Source organism: Cyrtonyx montezumae, unplaced genomic scaffold (assembly GCF_038088225.1).
Source record: "Cyrtonyx montezumae isolate F1298 unplaced genomic scaffold, pur_monq_1.0 scaffold_2, whole genome shotgun sequence".
Lineage (NCBI taxonomy): Eukaryota > Metazoa > Chordata > Aves > Galliformes > Odontophoridae > Cyrtonyx > Cyrtonyx montezumae.
The window spans coordinates 806266-827840 of NW_027071936.1; the positions used below are offsets into that span (position 1 = coordinate 806266).

Below are 21575 nucleotides of genomic sequence, written 5' to 3' on the forward strand. Positions count from 1 at the left end.
ACACCTTTGCTTCATACATGTCATTCATGTCAGATGCCACTTGGTCAGATTGCTCTTCTGCTGCCGTCTGTCAGATGGCAACCAAAACATAAAGGAAACTAGTGGGAAGGTTCAGTCTTCGCTGCTGTACCATCTGCCTCTTGTGTTGCAGAGCAACATAACAAAGCAGGTGGCATTACTTTCGGAGCAGACCTGGAGATGCTCCATTTCCACTCCCTCTCCAGAGTCTCCTTCTTTACCTCTACATTTATATAAATATCTATCTAAGAATATAGATATACATACGCACACACTCCACATTAGCTCTTAAGACACGCAAAAGCCGGACAAAACAAAGGCAGCAAAGAGAAGGCCCTTGGTGAATCTGTCCTCTCAAGCAGAATGAGGTTGTGCTTTGGAGATGGTTTAAAATGTCAAGAAAGCCTGGTAGCAAACATAATTCAGCTGCTTTTGCTAAGATTCTTTATCATTCATATAAATTCTTTTTTATATGTAAGGGTGCAAGGAAGTTTCTAAAACTCAGGCAAACTTAACTCACACATGGAGACCCGTGACACTAAGACCTGAACAACCTTGACTTGGCTCTTCTTAGTTTTAAATATTAGCTCTAACATTTGTTTCGAAAGGCCAAACCAGTAGTATTTTTTATGTTTTAATTACACAGAGGGCACATGAATGTGATTGCCTCTCTTTTCCTATGTACCTTTTACAGTGTAAATAAGGGCAACAGACTAGCTATTGTTATCCTCCCAAGAACAAATTCCTGTTTGCAGCCAACATGTCTCAGTTTCACAGAAATCTAAATCAATTCTCTGGTACTGAGATAATGAACAGTAACTTGATTTTTCCTTTTAAACTGGAGTCTCCCAAAAATACAGTAATTCCTGTCCATTTGAAGCATTTTTTTACTTACTGTAAGAACAAAGTTACTACAAGCACTGTAACACACCATGAACTTTGAAGCAACAGCTGCATTTTAAAATCATTTTAGTCTGATCTTGTCATACGTACTATACAGATTAAAAGTTAGCTCTACTTGGTAACATGATATTAAATGTACCTGAATTAAGAGAGTGCCTACTGCAGAATCCTGGCTGAGGGTGATTTGTATAAAATGAAACAAAAGTAATAAAGTTCCATTTCTACCATCCAAAAACAAGTTATGAATTCGTTGGGGGAAAAAAAAAATAATCATGCCTCAGCATTGGATAGCATCAAGATTGAAATGAATAATATATGCTCCTGAGCAAGTCTGACCCTTCTTTAGTACTTGATTACACAACCTGATGAGACAACACAGAGCAACTCACCTATAAAGCACATGACCATCACCCAAAATTTGTGTTTCTATGTCTTATCCTTAAAAATGCACTTCTACTCATTAAATTAATTACCATTTTTTCATTCTCCTCTTCGGTTTCTTCATAGCCATCTAAGCAAACAAGCCCTCTGCTTCACAGTGCACTGGTTACCACAGAAAAAAGTGCTGTTTGTTTTTCAAGTGATATCCACATATTTGGATAATAACTGAAAAAAACGCTAACTCTTCTGTAACTGGTAATGTTATCTGTCTTTCAGATTGCTACCAGTGTTACTCTAGGACCAATGGTCAAGAGGAAATCACAGAAGCAGTAACTACACTTGAAAACAGAGAAGGCTGGCACAACCCTCATGGTCCTGAACTCTTGAGAAAAAACAGATAACTGCCAGAAGCACACAAAGGAAAACCCACACTTTTGAGAAAAGGTACTACCAAAGATATTAATTTGTACTCCTTGTGATTACCATGGTTAATGTCTCCGCTATAGTTAAACACTGTACCTGCTTTTACATTCTCAGGCACTTCTGTGGCGCCCAAATCCACAAGCCAAATAAAACTATACTGCAATGGTGCAAGTTACGTTGAAAAAAATGAATAGCTACAAACAGCCTCTCTCTCTTTTCAACGGATAGGTATAGGTACTAGTTCTCTTAGTTAAGTTCACTTGTCATCGTGCAACAATCTCAAGCATCTACATCCATCATTTAGAGAAGGAGTCAGATAAAAATATCTGGAAAATTAAGTCTTCGAGACACTATGGTTGCCAAGAGGTCAGTCACTTTGGCTACTGTCTGCGTTTCTAAGTTAAAACACTGATCTCTTCTTCTGAGCAGTTTTAATAGATTAGACCCGGGACACAGCCCAGATTTCAAAGTTCTAATGAAACAAACACGCATTCATCACATTTCAAAGAAGATGATATGGATATGTATTTAACAATTAGCAGTCGCACAAACATAACGTTACATTACACAAAACTGAAAACCCCAATATAAGGTGCTTCTTAGCATAATCATCAACAAGTGATACCTGATATCACAGATAAACCACGCAGGTGTTGCTCTAATAGCTACAGGTAGGATCCAAGCCATGAGGAGAGAAGGTAGAACACAATAAATCACAAATCTTTAAACAAAAATCATCTAATGGGACAAGCAAGAGCTTAAGATAATTGGAAGTTGGGAATAAAAGCTAACCTTAGTATTTGCTGTAATTTTTCCATGACAGAAGCATTTGTTTTAAGACAGTTTCCTAAGCCCCACAGTGAGCTCCAGGGATGAATTAATAAGCAGTATAGAGAACAGCTACTTCAGCAATAGGAAGACATCCTGACTCTTCTCAGTTTTGTAGCAGAATACTTAACTGAGAATTAATTAATCCCTCCTGCACGTCACAATTTTCACATAATCCATACCGTAAGTAATCTCAGTTATTCTTACAGTTATGACTGTAAATTACAGAAATAAAGAAATAGGAAAAGCAAACATCAGGTCTACGCTGGATATCAATACATTAAAGTAAAAATGAAAGCCGGTATAATAGACGATTGACCATTGAAAGCTATAAGATAAAAACATGGAGAAGTGTTGTCCTTTCTCACGATGGTTACCACCAGCGCCGAATCAGGAAACACAGATTACTTGGCCATTTGAGACAGAATTCAATAAGCAAGTCACAGCATACCATTTCAGCAGTAGCCCCAAAAAATATTCAGAGTTCTCTCATGTCGCCATTCTTGTGATTCCCACAGAATTCCTGGGAAGATTTATCATAGATTATCCGGAGTTGGAAGGAACCCATAAGGATCATTGAGTCCAATTCCCATCTCAACTCAGTACCATCCAAAATTCAACCCTATGTCTGAGACTTTTTTTTCCCCTCTGGTTTGTGACTGAAATAATATTATTGAAAATATAAACTTGATGAAGTATCTAATTTAAGATTATTATTTTTTTTAGTTTAGTTTAGAAAGATATATGTATAGCTGACAGTATGTGGTATTTTAGTGTTTAAAAAGAAATTTCATTTCCTCAAGGTACTTTTTTATAGCACGATTTATGTTTTTTATTTTACCATTCAATAATTTGTCAGGAAATCCTTCTCCTGTGTTTAAGTTCGCTTTCACTTATGCTCAAATAAACTTGAGGATGTATGTGCTTACTCAGAATTTGTCTTATCCTATCATTAAAAAATGTATACTCATTTAATATAGGCACAATTCATATTCTCATGTGAATGGTGGAGATCAGATTCACAGATTTAAGTGTGGACAAAATACCCTCAAACTCTATTTTCTGTCACACCAAACCAGTTTCCCCACAACACTTCTGTAATTGAAAGCCAACCTGAGTCCAATGCATTTATCCACCCAGAGAACTTTCTTCAGGTAGAAAAAAAAGAGCCAAGATTTTTACCAGCTGCATCCAAACAACATAACTCCAGCCAAGTTTTATCTTGGAAACAACTGATGAGTGTTTACAATTCCCTGTGTGATAGCTGTGGAGCTCTACCAGTACTTCTTGTCTTGCTGAGTAATACAATGTCCTGTCAAGATATGCATTTATCAAATCTGCCCCATCACAAAAATAAGGTTGTTCCTAAAGTCTGTTCAACTAACTTGGCTACATCACAATCACAGTTGAAAAATGACAGTAACTACAAAGTGGCTAGTGCTTACTGAAAGTGGCAGATATATTTTATGCAATTGAAATATTGACCACACAACCATTGCAACTAAGTGCTTATATTTTAAGTGAAATAATGTGTACTAACTAGACAAAGCTGCTTTCCATGTTTCAGACGTCCAGATAAATTCTAGCAAGTTCAGCAGTAGTTGTTCCTGTGCTCCAGGGAAGGCTGTAAGGCAATGTGCTGGGAGAACAGTGAAAAATATTTCTGTATCTATAAGCTGCGAGAATATTCCTATCATCTAACTGGTTTAAATAATGGTATGTTATCTACAGAGTCCCAAAACCAAGGGAGAATTGATTGCTGAACCGCTCTCTATCATCTTTGATAGACCTTGGAGAATGGGGGATGTGCCTGATGATTGGAGGATATACAATGTCACTCCAGTCTTCAAAAAGGGCAAGAAGGAAGATCATGGTAATTATAGGCCAGTCAGCCTCACCTCTGTCCAAGGAAACATGATGGAACAGCTTGTGCTGCATGCCATCTCATGCCATCCTTCGAAGAAAAGGAGGTTATCAGGAGTAGCCAGCATGGGTTCACCAAGGGGAGGTCATGCTCGACCAACCTGGTGGCCTTCTATGGTGTTGTCACTAGCTGGGTGGATGGGGGGAGGGCAGTGCTACAAAGCTAAGGATGTGTGGGATAGATGAGTGGACAGTGCAGTGGGATGAGAACTGGCTGACTGGCAGAGTGCAGAGGGTTGTCATTGGCAGTGCAGAATCTGGTTGGAGGCCTGTAACGAGCAGTGACCCCCAGGGGTCCGTGCTGGGTCCAGTCTTGTTCAACATCTTCATCAATGACCTTGATGAGGGGATAGTGGCCACCCTCAGCAAGTTTGCTGATGATAGGAAGTTGGGAGGATTGGCTGACATGCCTGAAGGCTGTGCAGCCATTCAGCAAGACCTGGACAGGGTGGAGAGCTGGGCAGTCAGAAACCAGATGAAATTTAACAAAAGCAAGTGTAGAGTCTTGCACCTAGGGAGGAATAATTGCATGCACCAGTACAGGCTGGGGGATGAGCTGCTGGAGAGGAGCTCTGTAAAGAGGGACCTGGGTGTCCTGGTGGACAACAGGTTGACCATGAGCCAGCAGTGTGCTCTCATGGCCAAGAGGGCCAATGGCATTCTGGGATGCACTAAAAAGAGCGAGGCCAGCAGGTCAAGGGAGGAGATCCTCCCCCTCTACTCTGCCCTGGTGAGGAGGCCTCATCTGGAGTACTGTGTCCAGTTCTGGGCTCCCCAGTATAAAAAAGACAGGGATCTCTTGGAAAGAGTCCAGCGCAGGGCCACAAAGATGGGGATCTCCCCTATGAAGAAAGGCAGAGTGAACTGGGTCTGTTCAGCCCTGAGAAAAGAAGACAGAGGGGACCTGATCCAGGTTTATATATATCTGAGGTGTGGGGGGACAAAGTGGTGAGGTCAGACTCTTTTCAGAAGTGTATGGAGACAGGACAAGGGGGAACGGACAAAAACTGCAGCACAGGAGGATCTGCACGAATGTGCATAAGAACTTCCTTACGGTGAGGGTGACTGAGCACTGGCACAGGCTGCACAGGGGGGTTGTGGAGTCTCCTTTGGAGATATTCAAGACCCACCTGGACACCTACCTGTGCGACCTGGTGTAGGGAACCTGCTTTGGCAGGGGGGTTGGACTCGATGATGTCTTGAGGTCCCTTCCAACCCCTATGATTCTGTGATTCAGTTCTTACCCAAAACACCAGCCTGCCAATGTTTATTGCTTCACCTATATCCCACTCTTACCACAAAATACATTTGGCTATCAGGAACACAATTGTGCCTGAGTGAGGACAAGGTAAACAAGCACTGTAAAAATATTATAAAACAAAAACAAAAAGAAAGTCAAAACATGAGCAGTAAATTACAGTCCTGAAGTACACAAATACATGCAAAAATAAAGACGAGCCATGAAAACACTGAAGGCAGATAGTAAAGCTGTGCTAAGAGCGTTTCAGTGCCAACAGGCACTTGGTATAAAACATGGACATATCTAAACACAGACAATTCCAAATCAACCTTCACTGAACTTAAAATACACTAATAAATCAAAGTTAGGTTTTCAAGAGCATATTCTACCGCTTCAAACACCGCAATGGGAGTCTTTCATCAAATATGCAGCTCCTTTACACCCATGGCATTTCAAACCATGGCTAATTCACTTTCAGCAACGCACAATTATCACAACTATATGACAAATTTAGAAGTAGAGACAAAGCTAAGTGGCTTTTTTTTTCTTTTTTTTTTTTTTTTGCTGAAGCAAAACTTTGAATATCATTACGCACCTTTAGCAGCCAGTCTGCTACAGCACACAGTCAATATCATCCATTCCAATCAATGGATCTTAGAGATGTACAGAATACCGAGTAAGAACACAGGCTGAGGATCTGGAATACTGGCTCTAAGACAATGGCATCTCAGCAAAATGAAAACATTCAAGGAAAGAGGACTTGTGAAGGTAGAGCAAAAGACAAGGGAAAAGATGAAGCAAAAGTGAAGGCGGGAGAAAAACACACCATGATAGAAGCACTGAAATTGTAGCAGAGATCAGAGGAGACCAAAAGACTTAACTTTTTTTTTCTTCATAAAGCAGTGCATCCTTCCCATGTTTTAATGTTATAATTAAAATGTAGGATGCTCGTTATTTGTGTGTGTATATATACATAGACATATAAAATCAATATACATGTATATAGACACATAAATCATATACGCATCCACTCAGCATGCTTAACATGATCCACCTTCCACCTGGACTACATTTCCAGAGGGAATGCAGACCAAATAGCACCGATCTCCTTATCCTGCCCAGATAAGAACCTGAGGCTGCTGTCCTAAGAGAGAGATACGCTGTCACATGCATACCCAGGCTGGCTGCTAGGCTTGGAGGAGCAAGGAAAATGGTGAAGAGGGAAGCATCCTTGCAGAGTTAAGCCTCCGTTTGTGACCAAAGATGGTAGGGGATGAGGAAAAGGAACACAGCTACATATTTCAAGTAAGAACACGTGCATGAATGTGGCATAATGGTGAAAGATACTGCTCCCCACTTTAGTGGAATGCAGCAGAAGACTGTGCTGTCACTGTCACCATCACAGAACACCAAAGGGAACTCAAAAAGAACCCAGTACTCACGTCCACAATGGATCGCCCTAAGCAACGCAACAGGACAAGCATACAGAACTAGGTAACTACATGTATTTGCTGCGTTAACTAATCAAGGGTAACTTCAGGCTTTCGTTGGCTATGCTTACTGCCAAGATATCAGTAAACCAGTTATATAGTTTTCAACAGTCAGCATCAACAGCCAGTGCAATGGAAAAGACACAGTAAGACAGAAAATCATAATTATTAAGAGCAAAAGAGCAAATGGTACAACGGATTCATTTTTCTCTTAATTCTGTTTTATGGCCAGATTCTATAATTAGCCATATGACAGAAATCAAGATAAATAAATGTTTTGGGTGTTTTTTAAGTATATATATATGTTTTATTACTTTGATATCTGCCTGCTTTACTCCTTCTCTTCCTTGGCATATCTTAGACTGATACAATATAAGTTCCCACCACAACAGTACATAGCTGACCAAGTCACCTAGCTACAGAGAATATGTTTAGACAAACTTCTAGACAAAGTTAGAAATAAGTCTTGGATACAACTACTCTCATTTTCGTTCTTCAGCATGTCTCTTTGTTCCCTAAGGATGGAATGAGAATCTAGTGCCAATAGAAAGACAAACTGATCTATGACAGGAGCTGACATGCTCCAAAAAACTATTCTGGCCTTTAAGGAAAACAAAAGGGGAAAACAAGTATTGAGAGTTGTTAGGGGGACGGGTTCTGTTTGGTTTTTATGCACTCCTTTTTGAAATCCCCTCATAAACCCTCTCCCAGACTTCCTTGGAAAAAAGCCTCTAGGCAAAATTCAATACATTACGACTATTTTGTTGTTGTAAAGTAACGTATCACAAACCTATAGGGAGTTTCTAACAATGCTTGCCTTACTTCATTTGCCTCTGTGCCCAGATACAGTGGGAACGTCAGACTGCAGATATCACCGAATAGGTGTCTTAAAACCGAATCATCAGAAGGGTTTTCTCGAATCTCCATGCACTGCCCTGGGCACATAGAACATTTGGCTGCTGCTTTCATATATTCATCAGCTCCACTGATTTTCCCTGTCTGCTGTTCTGGCTGCAGTACCCTTTCAGAATCTGAATTCTGTGACCGTCAGAAAACTATAACAAATCTCCAGCATAGAAGCATTTGCAAACAATTAACACATCTCTTTCAACCGGCAACTAGCAGCAAAGGACCCTAGAAAACTATAGAATGAACCAAGCGTAATAATCTTCCATACAATCTCCAGTAGAACTCAAAGTGCTCATTAGCTAATACTTACGGAGGCATCACTCCTTTCGGGAGGCCTAAAGCGTTGACAGAAACGGGTGGTGGCTGGGATGGCAGCATGGAGCTGAGAAAAGCTGCTGGAGACTGGCCAGAATTAGGAAATCTAGGAGTTGGAGACAGGCTGTGGGAAGGTGAAGAAAGGGAAGGGAGAGGAGGAGGTGGAGGAGGCGGAAGTGGAAAGGAATCACACACCGGATATGTTGCGGTTGGACTAAAGACAGGTGGAGGTGGGGGGGGAGGAGATGGAGAAGAAGGAGACCATCCATACTCTCCTTCTGGAGCAAACTGCTGAGAGAAAGGGGTAACAGGTACTCTCCCAAACTGTTTCTGAGAAGCAGTCGGAGACATAGGAGAAGGAAGGCTGGATGTAGATGATCCTGAAGAAGGAGTCACGTAACCTGAAGCAGGGCTGATGTTCTGAGCAGCAATGAATTGCTTAGGCCGAGCGTAGTTAAAGGAGCCGGAAGACTGCATGCTTGGGGAAGTATGAGAGTTGAGAATACTCATTGGCACAGGAGAAACAACACACTGGCTGGACTCGAGCTCTTGAAAGGAGGGGGGAGGAGGGAAGGAAGGAGATGAGGGAGCGTGCTGATGATGTTCAGGTTGCTGTTGGTGACGATACCACTGGCCACTCTCTTGCTCCAGACGAATTTGGTTCTGCAGCTGCTGTATTTTTATAGGGTCCCTGTGGGAAGGAAAAATAGACAAAAAGGTGAGCAGACATGCAGTGTTTGTCCGGAGGAGGTAAAAACTCCACTGAGTTATTGGTCTAGAAGAATCAGAAGCAAGGGAAAGTTTAAAGTATTTACCTATATAGAATAGTCGTACTTTTCAGAGCTAAACATGGTTACAAAAGCATAGGCAGAGTAGAAAGTCAACAGAACCTTCAGTTCTCAAAAAAGGAATGCTGCAAGACGATTTGAAGACATTTAGCATATTTACAAGAGCAATCCAAATAATCTAAGTAATAAATAAAACACTGATGTCTTTGGGTAAGTTTCAATTCATTCTACTTTGCTACTTCATTCCCTGGGCCGGTTCCCTGATGAGCCTCAGATATTTACTCAGTAACAGCTTCAGCCTTGATTTCTGTAGTAGCCCATGTATGTGGATCAGACAAGCCTAATTATAATGCCATATTTTTAATGAGCTCCTCAGAAACAAAGGACCAACTTCTAATGTTAGTACCACACGTGCATCTATAGATGAGCAAAGTAGACTTCCAGGAAGCAGTTATAACCTAAGGGGATAGCAAAAAGTTTCCTCATGTATTTAGTCCCACTTTGTTTTCCCCACGATTTATTCTAACTGTAAATTCTGAGGTGTATCTCAGTAGGTGCTGAATACAACTCTAAGGAATTGTAAATTGCAGGACTAATCAGCTCAAAGGAAAACAAATTCTTCCTTTAAAAAAAGAAGTAGACATTCACTAAAGAGCATAGATTATAAAAATCTGATCTCAGATTTGCATAGTCTCTCATCTTAAAATTAAGCAGACTGACTTGCTTTAAAATTACCATGTTCCAACTGGAAATCATAATTTTAGCTCAACACTCTAGATGTCAACAAAGCCTTAGCATGTGAACATATACCTTTCCTGTATATTAGATGTATAAATCCTGCATTATATACAAGTGTGTCATTGTTTACATATAATTTAAGTCATTTAGGCAGGAACTTTAGAAGCTGTCTGCTAAATGCATGGCATATGAATGCACAATTCTGGCACAACAATATACTTCTGTTGGTAGCAACAAAACTAGAAATGGTACTGTCATCATATTTTCCATTCTAAGATTAATTTTGATATTCCAGCAATTCACATTTTCCAGAAAATGTTTGCTGACAATAATTCTGCTCATGATCTTGGGCCAAAGGACATTATGCAGATAAAACATGGGAGTGAGTCAGTTTAGGACAGAAAACTGAAAAATCAGTTCTTTTAAAATTTTTTTTTCCTGTTTAGCAATAAGGATGCTTCACTCCAGCTGCATAAGTTATCTCACCTACAATACATATTTCGGTACTTAAAAGAAAACTGCGTTATTAAAATGCTGCTGTTCACTTGCAGATTTTGTACTTTTTTTTAATGCATTGTGAACCTAAATTCCTGTGAGTTCAAGTTTTTGCTCCAAAAGGCACAGGCTGAACTTAAGTTTTCAGTTTTTACTGAATTACATAAGAATGTCCTGTCTCTATATGGGTTGAAACAACACAATGTCTTTTCTTTTAGTTCTCGTAATCATTTGACTCTCTCAGCTGATGACAAAAATACCTGAAGTCATTTCTGATTGACTAAAGTCCTGTAAAACTACTTTAGGCTCACTCTGTTTCTCTAGTCTGACTATTTGCCAGCGTCCTGTATAATAGCAGTAAAACTACTTCAAAATACTGTTTCTCTTCTCTCATAATCTCACACACCATAACATTTTTCGATTCGTTACGGAGAGACTTAGGTTTAAAAAAAAATTGGGAAATTCAGTAATGCAAATGCTGAAATTCACGTGCCTCCATCACTTCTGTTTTCCTAACATATACTAAAAGCAAGTCGGAGCATCTTGTCTTAGGACTTTTTTATTTTCATTGCCAAGTTACTTGGCCATACGCCCAGCCAACAGCACAACACAGATGACCATCTATGGCCCTGCCAATGGTAAGCACACTACTACAAGTGTCTGCCACTAAACTGCTGCAGTACCAATCTGGGCAGCACTAAATACCAGATTCAGAGCATGACTACAAAAGGTTGGCAGACAAACATGAGGTTCCCCTGCTTTCACAGAAAGCTTAATTTAACTTAATTTGAGGCCATAATGGTATACACGCCTGTAAATCAGGGCTTACAAGCCCAGAACAGCACTAATTTCATCTACATGATCCTTCTTTGCACAATGTTCCTCTTTTAACAATAGAAACTGCATTACACACATGACTTGAGCAAATGTATATTAGCAACATGTCATTATGAAGAACAAAAATATATATATAATCAAAGTCAACAATTTTACTTTGCAATAACACTGCCAGAGGTGGAAGTTCTGACACAGGTAGGTCAACTACATGGCTGCTGTGCAGCAGACATAGAGGGGCACAGGAGTCAAAACAATGCAAAGAAATCAGCTTCCTTGGTTTCCCTCACTCATAGTGAAACAAAGATAACTAAACAAACAAAACAAAAAAGTTTAATTATAATTACATCCTCTTTCCAATTAGCTGAAATATATTTGTCAATCCAAGTGTTTTCAAGGGTCTACTTGCTTTCACCAAACACACCAAGCTTTTCCTAAAAATCTTAAGGTAACAAAAATTAACTTCTCACGTGGACTTTTCAATTGTACCAAATAGTAATAACAACATAAGAATGAACTGTTAAAACTAAATTTTTGGTAAAATGTAACCAGCTAGTGGCAGGAGAAATTAATTAAAAAGACATACTAAAGGTATAGCAAATAGAAAACTGCAAAGTTTCAGAAGGCTCTGAAAACCATGCTTAAGTAGCCTAAGGTCTGCTTTCGTGTTTGTGAATATTTACTTCTAATACCAAATATTCTCACCTGTGATGTTTATATTAGTTTTCAGATGTTCTTATAGTTATGATAAACTACCAAAAAAACCAAAACAGTAGAACAGTGATACTTTAATTCAAGCGTGCATTAGTTGAAACAGAGAAAAACACAGAATTTATCCAGTTATTATTTACCATCTAGACATCTACAAATTCACTGTTCACAGTACTTAGTATTTTGTCATAAGCCTGTAGGCTGCAAAGGCACAGTCTTTTCACCTTCAGTTACAAGTCTGAGTTTTTCACTTACTATACACTAACTGTGCAGAGATTGGAGACTGAGAAAGAGGAGAGGAAAAACTCACTTGGATCAACAGTTAAGAATGAGGGTTTATGCTCACATCACCAACACAAGAGATTGTGATAGTAAATACAAGTTCCTCCTGGAGACGCGTTAGTCTACATCAGGTTTTTTTAATAATACAAATGACTGAAAAAGATGGAATTTATTTATTTATTTATTGTATTTGTACACTTAGGAATTTCAGACTTGTCAGTATCTGCTTGTTGCACCTTACTTGCTTCCAGTCTGGTTTCTGTTTCTCTTCTATTCTGTGGCAGCACAGCATGGCTGTGAGTCCCCCCTCTTCTTTCAAACTAAAGTTTCATACATGGACGTATGAAATATTACAAGACTTATGGTGGAAACCAGCCTTGCTCAGCGGAAATAGCAAGCCAATTGACTGGAAAATGACTGCATTAACCACCTTAGCATTTTTCCTAGCAAAATTACCTAGTCTGGACAGTGACAGGTAGGTTGGATGGAAGGTCTGCTTCTGTGACCGTCATAAGTCAGAGCCATACCAGCATTAATGTTATGTTCTTCCATTGGTTCATAGGTTCATAAGGTTGGAAAGGACCTACAAGATCATCTAGTCCAACCATCCTCCTATCACTATCCATACCCAACTACTAAATCAAATCCCTTAGCACCTCATCTAAACGCTTCTTGAACAGCACTAGGGATGCTTGGGAAACAACAACAAAAAAAAAAGTTTTCAAAAAAGAGTGCAAACAGTTGGCTGATTGCTCAAGAGACTTAGATGAAAATGTAAAACTACGCAGGGAATAAACTTGAGGTGAGGTTTCAGGCCTTCATCTTCCATCAGAATGGTTGCATGCACAGGTTTCATTCTAATCACTTGGAACTGGATCAGCAAGATGCTGCCTTTCACGAGAAAGTTTTGAAAACAAGATGAAGAACTAGATGCCTTAGATTTTTGGTTGTTAACTACAAAATATTGTGTTTTTAAAAGTGAAAAACATTGCGTGAGAGAAGAGTGGACAGATGATCAGAATCTTCTCAAAGGTCACCAAACGACACAAATGTGGCATGCTCTGAGGTAGACACTCGGCTGATCTATCTTTCATTTATTTTTTTTATTTTTATTTCTTTTTTACTCCCGGCACATTATTTGCATCGTGTTATTTTGAAAATGCATAAAGCAGTCTTAGGCCAGGCTAAAATGCTAGGAAGCAGGAGTACAGATCAGGGGATGTGGAGCAGACAGGCAAATGGTTGTATATCTCTGAAAGTCTCTAAAAGAATTACCACTAGATTGCAAAGTATACCGCATCAGATGGCATTTTCAGGGTGCAAACAATCCATCATGCAGCAATGTCTCTGCCAGTCTTAATCACAGATTCCCAGCATTAGGATATCCAACAACTTTTATCTTGTTGTCTCCAAGTTCGTGAAAAACATTAAAATTCTTTACTAGAAGTATGCCTGAAACCCCTTGTGGGAAACAGCTTACTGCTTGCAATGTAATAGTCAGCTCCTTGCAGATCTGGTTTTTTTTTGTTGTTGTTTTTTCTTAAATATCTTGAAGAAAGAGATAGCTTTGTCTGGATCAACAATGCTGCAAAGGAATGATAATGGGAATCCACTTGACTGAACTGACTGAACTTGGTGGTGCTAGCTTTGCGTTTTTCACCAGACACTCACAGTTCAGCATACCGCTTCCGAACTGACACTTGATACCATCTACGGTTCCACCCAGTCCTGGCACCCAAAGTCACCTTGAAGTATAATCTGCTCTGTGTACTTTTTTTAATGCAAAACTATTATGGAAGCCACTCCTATCCAGTCTGTATTAGGGGAAGGTTTCTCCAAGCAAAAAGACCTGCTGTATGAAACTTGCCAGGAATCACACACAAAGCAAACTCCATCCAGGCAGTGCCTACCAGGAAGTGTAGGAAGGGCATTCAAGCTTGTTTAGTATTTTACAACGCAGTTATGTACAGATTGACACAGACCGAAATCAATCATCACACATCCGAACACATTTTTCTATGCTACAGCTTTTCTATTTCTGAACTTCAGCCCTCTTTCATCCTCCCCCATCATCTTAAAAGAAAAGAAGCAAATGAACAGCAGATCTAGAAAAGCAATTTTTGTTTGAAGGAAGAGTCATATGTACAGTGTATGGAAGAACTTCTGCTTCGAGTCAGTCCTGAGCAAAAGCAGACTGCTCCTTTATAATCCTTGCAATAACTGCCCTTTGAGGAACAGATGGTGCAGTTTGATAGAAATATACTGAACATGCATATGAAAGTACAGGACAACTTAGGATGAAAATAATTAGAATTAACAACTTCAAAACAAACAAACAAACAAAAAAAACCCTGAACTAGTTTTCTAAATGAAAATTTTAAACAAATGCCAGAAAATCTCTGTGTTAACAACTTCTCACCTTGTGGAAACTTTGTTCCAGTGTAGTGCTGTTTTCTAACTCAAGATCAGAGTTTCCTGATAATGCCACAACTCTACAAAAGAGCAACCAGCCTGCACATTTGTCCCCTTAATGCATCACCATGCTGTACTGAGAGGAAAGGGATGTTATCAGCCAGAGATCAGTGCTTGAGAGTTGTTAAAATGAAACTTAAATTAGTGGAGTTCTGAAAGAACTGTTTAGAATGCAAAGGTATTTCCAACTGAACTGTGTCCACTGAATGAATATTTACTCAAATACAGAAAAGTTAAAAAATACTATTAAAGAAAATAAAAGAAAACCTGCAAAGTATTCAAGACATGGACAGCATTCATGCTGCATTAATACAAATACATCCACCTGAGCACTAAGCTTACTGGTACTGAACAAGCCCAGTGCTGTGAGATAGTGTAGACTGTTCTAAATCCTCCAAGAATCGCATTTAGGTACAAAAGGAATTAACAGGAAAAAAGACCAGGTGAAAGTGAGAAGAAGAGGGACAAAACCTAGCACCAGTTTGGGTACTACACTGCAAACATTCAGAGATATTTTTTTGTCTGTACTGACAGGGAAGATCTCAGGGAGGATGCAGGGTTGTAATTACAATTCTACTGTGTGTCTTTGAGAGCTTTAAGTATAATTCATCTTCACCAGCTGCATTATTTTCACGTTTATTACCTGTACATTAAAGCTTAAATTGAAAATGTAGATTCACAAAAAGACGTTTTCCACATTTCTTGTGAATATACAGGACTGCTTACACTCATCTAATTAGACTGTACTCTATAGTAGTCTGAGGAAAATCAGCACGGTCTAAGACCTGACACAGGTACCTTATTTTGAGCACAGTATGACACTGAGCTTGACTTTCCATGAGAGAAGCTCTGTGCACTCGAAAGGAAAATATTTTCATCACTTCAGCATTGTTTGTTAACTCTCTTGTAAGGAAATCCTGCCGTAATTTGGCTGTTAAAAACCTGCCTATCCTAAAAAGTGGCAGTTGTACCTGTGCCCATTTTCCATTATTGTTTGACTATCTGTCAAAGAAATCAAGGGTAATTTCTGTACTAAGGAAACCAACAGTAGTGATAATGCCAGTATTTAGTGAACATAAGGCGGCTCCAAGCAATTCTTCTGGAGACAGGAACCATTGTTCATATCTCTATAACACCACAGGGACATTTTTCAAAACATGCACCAGTGAGATAACATTTACCCTGGGCACAGAAAGAGGGGAAATCATGCTCTTGCGCACCACTCATTGTTTCAAAAAGCCATAAAGACACAATACAGCTCCAGTAAAAAGTCTAACCTTCACTACTCTATTAGGATCAGACTATAAGAATTAGCCTAGTAATTAAAAATCTGTCTGGCTTACTATTCAATATTGTTACATAAACCAGCACATGGAATACTGATAATGGAGGTAACAGTTGAAAAGTAACACAGGTAACAAAGTTTACTGATAAAGAAAGCAGAAATTCTATTCTATTAAGTAAATCAGTAATGAGGCATTAACAGCAACACAAATTCCATTTGCATCTCAATTGGCCCAGTTCACAGGAAATCAAGACTTGGAATGCAGGACTGAATTAACATGCAAAAACACAAACAAGACTTCTGCCTCTTCTGGTACCATCCCACATGGTAGGTTATATTCTTTGCTTACTGGTACATATCCAAAGTATGCACCAAAAAGAAATTCCAGATGCTGCACTAGCCTAGAGCTAAAAGTAAGAAGAAGAAAAAAGTAAGAAGAAGAAAAAGACAGACTTCCTTTTCTCCTATTTTAGACACAACATGATACATTTTCTCCATGCTGACAAAGCATGTCCACCATGGTCTTTTTCTTTAAATTTTATACAATTGATTGATGAGATAATCCATTAATCATCACATTTCAGCCATCATCAGACACCAGAGTTAAGAGATGGTCTTATTTTTACGCCCACACATGAACAGTTATGTAGGAGTTATGACTGACCCTCCACACTTTCAATATTGAAACATCAAGATCTGCCAGACATCTGTTTCTTGAGTTACATGGAAAGACAACTGGTCTTCAGTATTGAAATAACTACTTTTCAGGGGAGGAATGAACATGATATTTAACAAAAAAAAAATGAAACCCACACTCCCAAAAAAAAAAAATTAGTAGCGACCACACGCCAGGTCTTATTAGAGCATGGAGTTGCTATCAATTATGTTTTCGGGAAACTAAACACTGTGCTATAATTATGTTTGAAGAAATAATGGTCATTTTTTCACAAAGGCATGAGGTCCTGACATTTGAGAGGGTTGCTGCTTCATACAGATCTCCAATATTATCAGATGATACAAGTCTTCAATTTTACTGAAACTCACTGGAGACATTCTAATAAAAAAAAATACCATATGAAGAGAAACAACAGCTAAGAAAACTAAGCATAAGAACTGGTGTGGTTCTCAAATAAATATACAATTCTGAGAATCTCCTACTTTGAGAACATGACACCCTTTGGGTATCATGTTCTCACTAAGTTCTACTTTTCTTCACTACCTCACTAAGTTCTGCTTTTATACCATCCTGTTTTAAGTTTTTCCTAATACACAAAAACAACCAACGTAGACCAACTTTTATGGCACCAGGAAGAAATAACTGCTGAAGACAGCAATAATCCTTCAGTTTGGTTCTCAGGAGTACTGGAACATGAAAATAATGCTATAACATTACTCACAACATTCATGTCATTTATTGAACCAATGCAACCCTAATGCAATTATATCTTAAGCAAGAAACAGGGAAGGGACTGTATATCTGTGTCATGCAATCTAGGTCAGTAATCTCGATGAAAGTTATGGCAATTAAAAATATAATAAAGGATACTTAAAAGGATCAACAAGTCTTATACTTCAAGTGACTTGTGTAAGTCACTCTACATCCCGCAAACTTCCCAGGTTATCTAAAAGTTACTGCTGAATTAGGGACTAGTATTGTCCAAAGGCATATAAAGATCTGTTGGGAGAATTATTCCTCCTAACACCTTCTTAGGTGGCTTTTAAAAAGCCATCGTTAAACCTGTCCCATGCAGGAACTGATGAAACAGCAGTCATTGCCTCCCTGCCATTGTGCTCTGGCACCTGGATCTGGCAACACATTTCTATCCCCTACACGTCACCTAGCTACTTGGCTCCAGACAGAATTAAGTTAGTTCAGGCATGAAGAACCTGTCTGAGCTTTCTTCCACAAACAGACAGGTTGAAATACAAAGCTCTGGTTAAGTGAATTATTCACCTAACAAGAAAAAAAAATGCCAGTATTAAAAAACACCTCAAGTGTCTTCGCTATCTGCACACATTGCAGACAAACACTTCTGCAAATAGTTGGCAAGTGTTCAGTCTACTCATGCTCTACATATTCTGTGTGGGCCACAATGGTCATAGTAGAAGTAAAACTCCAGCACACACCAGCAGAAGAGCAGCAGTGCATCACAGGAAAAGGAAAACAACTGACAGTGTGGCAAAACGGACCTTAGCTCAGCTAGAGCTTTTTGAAGATAGAGAACTCTTTGTAGACCTGGCTACAGCAGTGCACCTAACTTGATTTGCTCATGTAGACTGACAGCATCTTTTTGGTTCATCTGTTTTTATTTCTTATCAGCAACTTGCATCAGCTTCAGCTGCCTTATTAATACTTCTGTGGCCTGCTTTGCAGCAGGAGCAGTCTTCTAAGACACGGATATCCCTTCAAATAAATGGACCGATTTTGAAAATAAAATACAGTCTATTGGGCATTGCCACTCTTTTGTAGACAGATCTGCTCTATCAGGAGTGTGATGTGACACTTGTTTTGTTCTTGTTGTTTTCTGTTTTTTTGTTTGTTTTTGTTTTTAAACTGATATTCTCAAATGTTCAATAGAAATGAGAAAAGTGATGAGTGTCAAAGTATCACAAAAGCACCTTCAAAAATACCAAACTAGTATTCACTACACTTGCTTGATAAACTCAATTCTAACCATCATTTCTTAGACAAATCCTGAGAACAAAGTCAACTTGCAGCCTTACTCCATGTCTGGACTGCACAAAGCTTCCTCATTGCTCATTACAAAACAAGAAGTGAACACCTATGAGCAAAATGACTGCACACAGGCAAAGACCACAGGCATGACTGCAGCCAAAATGTACTTTAAAATATTCAGAACTTCATCCACTCCTGAACAGAGCTGACCACGACTATTCCCTTTATCTATCACCACAGAGTGAAGACATTACCTTGAAATAGCACACATTTGAACACAGGTGATTGAACTGAATTTGTTCTTGTGTTGGCAAAGCATAATTGCAAATAGTACCTTCCTGATAAGTCCATGAAGTCATTTTACAGTGCAGTCTTTTTCCATCTGCAAGCTTTACAGTGCATTCTACTAAATAAATTAAAAGGAATATTAAACAATTAAGCAACAAAGTACAATTTTTTTTTTGTACTTTTGAGCAAGAATACATTTCATAAAGAAGATGCACTTCCAAGGCTATTCATTCCTTAACTTATCAAATAACACTGTTTATGGAAAACTTCCAGTGTTTTTGTTACAGATGTTACAGACTTCATCCCCAAAGTCAGCTGTGTTACGTGATGTATAATTCCACACAAAACAAGGAACTCCGCAGGTAAATTGTGAGGCGATAAGTTTTGTTACAGTCAAATATTGTGTAAGTGACACTGAATGCTCCCTGCTTAAAAACTATCTTGAATTTTGCTTAGCTCTCTATCAGCCTCCTTACGTAGAGGAATAAGAAGAAGGGCTGAGTTTTATTTCACTGAATAAAATACTAATCAATACAGTGACTGACAGAACAAGGAAATCAACACAATCTGACATTCCTGAGAGAACAGTAAGGACACCTCTAACACTCTGTTTTAGCTCGGGACAGAAACACGCTTCTGAAGCCAACCTTCTACCTGCCACCCATGACTTGCTTCTGAAGTTGGAATTTTGGGTGAGTCACAAGAACACAAAGTGATTTCCCACCAGATGAAACTGGTCGAGTAACCTCCAGCCACTATGGGGGCATTCAGCCTATGAGAGCAATCAAAACTGGAAGCCCAAATTCAGTTAATCTGAAATATACAGAGCTCTCTGCATCAGCCTTTTTAACTTATGGAAACACTCTTATTTCTACAGACCGATTGCTAATGCAAGCATATACCTACACAGCAGATGCACAAACTACCTTGACGTATCTAGCTGAGTCATGCAATTCAGAAGGTGTTTAAAACTTTACATGAGAGGTTCTGGCCTTATACTTTGTCTAGTTCTCAATTTCTGGGAAGTCAAACACACACAATTTTCTAAACAAATATGCTGACAATTCATATCTACATTTAAGCACTTTTTAAGAAAACCCTAAGTTCACAGAATATTGATGTCTAATATTTTTAACAATAAGGCTACAATGCATATTACGTAATGTTTACACACACAGACCAGTACCAGTTTTACTATTTGTTTCCCTGCAGCTGACATCCAGAAATCAACTAACTCTATCCAGAGTTAATTGTTTCATCTGTCTTGCAGTAAAAGTTTCCAGTAAATAAACAAGTCTTACTCAGCTTCACGCAGTAGGCATTAAAAAGTGTTCTTCAGGGTAAGAACTTATTCTGTCTCACAATTGTGAAGGATGATTCTCTGTGGACTCAATCTTTTGATCACTCTTGCCACTTCTTAACACTGGAACTGATTACTCTCAGAGAAATATTGGCCTAGACAACCTACTCGATGGTCTCAAGTTACTGTTTTTCATATCTATTAAAAACATCTAGTTTTATGTTAAAATGAGTACTCAGAAATGGATGATGAGAAAAGTGGTTTATTTATTCCTACAGTCAAAATAAATCTACTTTACCTTGAACAACGGTATTTTACATTTCATCCTTGCCAAAGATGTTTTCATCTTGAATAGTCAGTAGTGAAACCTTTTAAATCTGTGCAATACACATGGAATTTTTTTCCTTGATCTAACTAGAATACTTAAGTTGTCATTGCTAACTGATAAATCAATGTTATTTAAAGTTTTTATTATTGTTTTCCTGACTTTTTTTCATTAAGCACTAGTAAGATGTAAAAGCAGTACTATCTTTCACAATGAAGTCAACGCTGCAGATGTAAGCCTCTTAAACATAACAGCTAGGACTCTGCCTCAAAGGAAGCTGATACAGAAAAAAATCCTATACAGCTATGTTTTAATAAACAAAGCCCCACATCGAAGTGCCATTTTGGAGTAAGTTACTTCAAATAGAGGAATTTTGACAATTTTGGCATTGGCAGCATTAGGTTAGCAATATGGATCATAATGTTCTCCCTGCACGAACTGTGAGATCCCACATGACCCTCTGCTCCTCTCAGCAATACTTGGATTGTAGAATTGTCCTGGATTGTCTTAACTTTTTCCTCCTCACTGACTTCCCTTTTTCTAATTATAGCTTTCTCACTTGTGTCCCTGCCTCTCCCACTCGGGCTACTGCCAATTTCCTACCACCCCTCTATGAGCTCTACAAGCACTACCAAGGGTTGTAAGGCAGCCAGACCTGTGATTTAATGTGGCACCTTACTTAATATGCCATAAGATAAATTTCTGTAAAACAATGAGTGATCAAAAGCCAGAGATACAAGGCAGCGTTTCAAAGTACTCACAGAGGGCAAAATAAGGCCAAGACATCTAAGTTATCAAACGAACTGCGCTGTATATCAGGGAAAAGGAGCACCTAGATCTGCAGAAAGACTAGGCTGCTTAGTATTGTGCGGAGGAAAATAATTTGAGTTGCCTACAGTCATCCTCTTCTGCATGCCAAGACTCTAACAAACCTCTGCTCTTCGGCTTAC

At 38.9% G+C, this 21575-nt stretch overlaps 1 protein-coding gene across 3 annotated transcripts in view; it reads right to left on the reverse strand.

The window, feature by feature from the left end:
- PALLD (palladin, cytoskeletal associated protein) overlaps window positions 1-21575 on the reverse strand; it is a 172479-nt gene that overhangs the window by 24948 nt on the left and 125956 nt on the right. For all 3 annotated transcript variants that reach the window (XM_065736209.1, XM_065736208.1, XM_065736210.1), the window contains one exon: window positions 8426-9121. In XM_065736209.1, the coding sequence (XP_065592281.1) occupies window positions 8426-9121 (696 nt within the window). The remainder of the gene's footprint in view (window positions 1-8425; window positions 9122-21575) is intronic.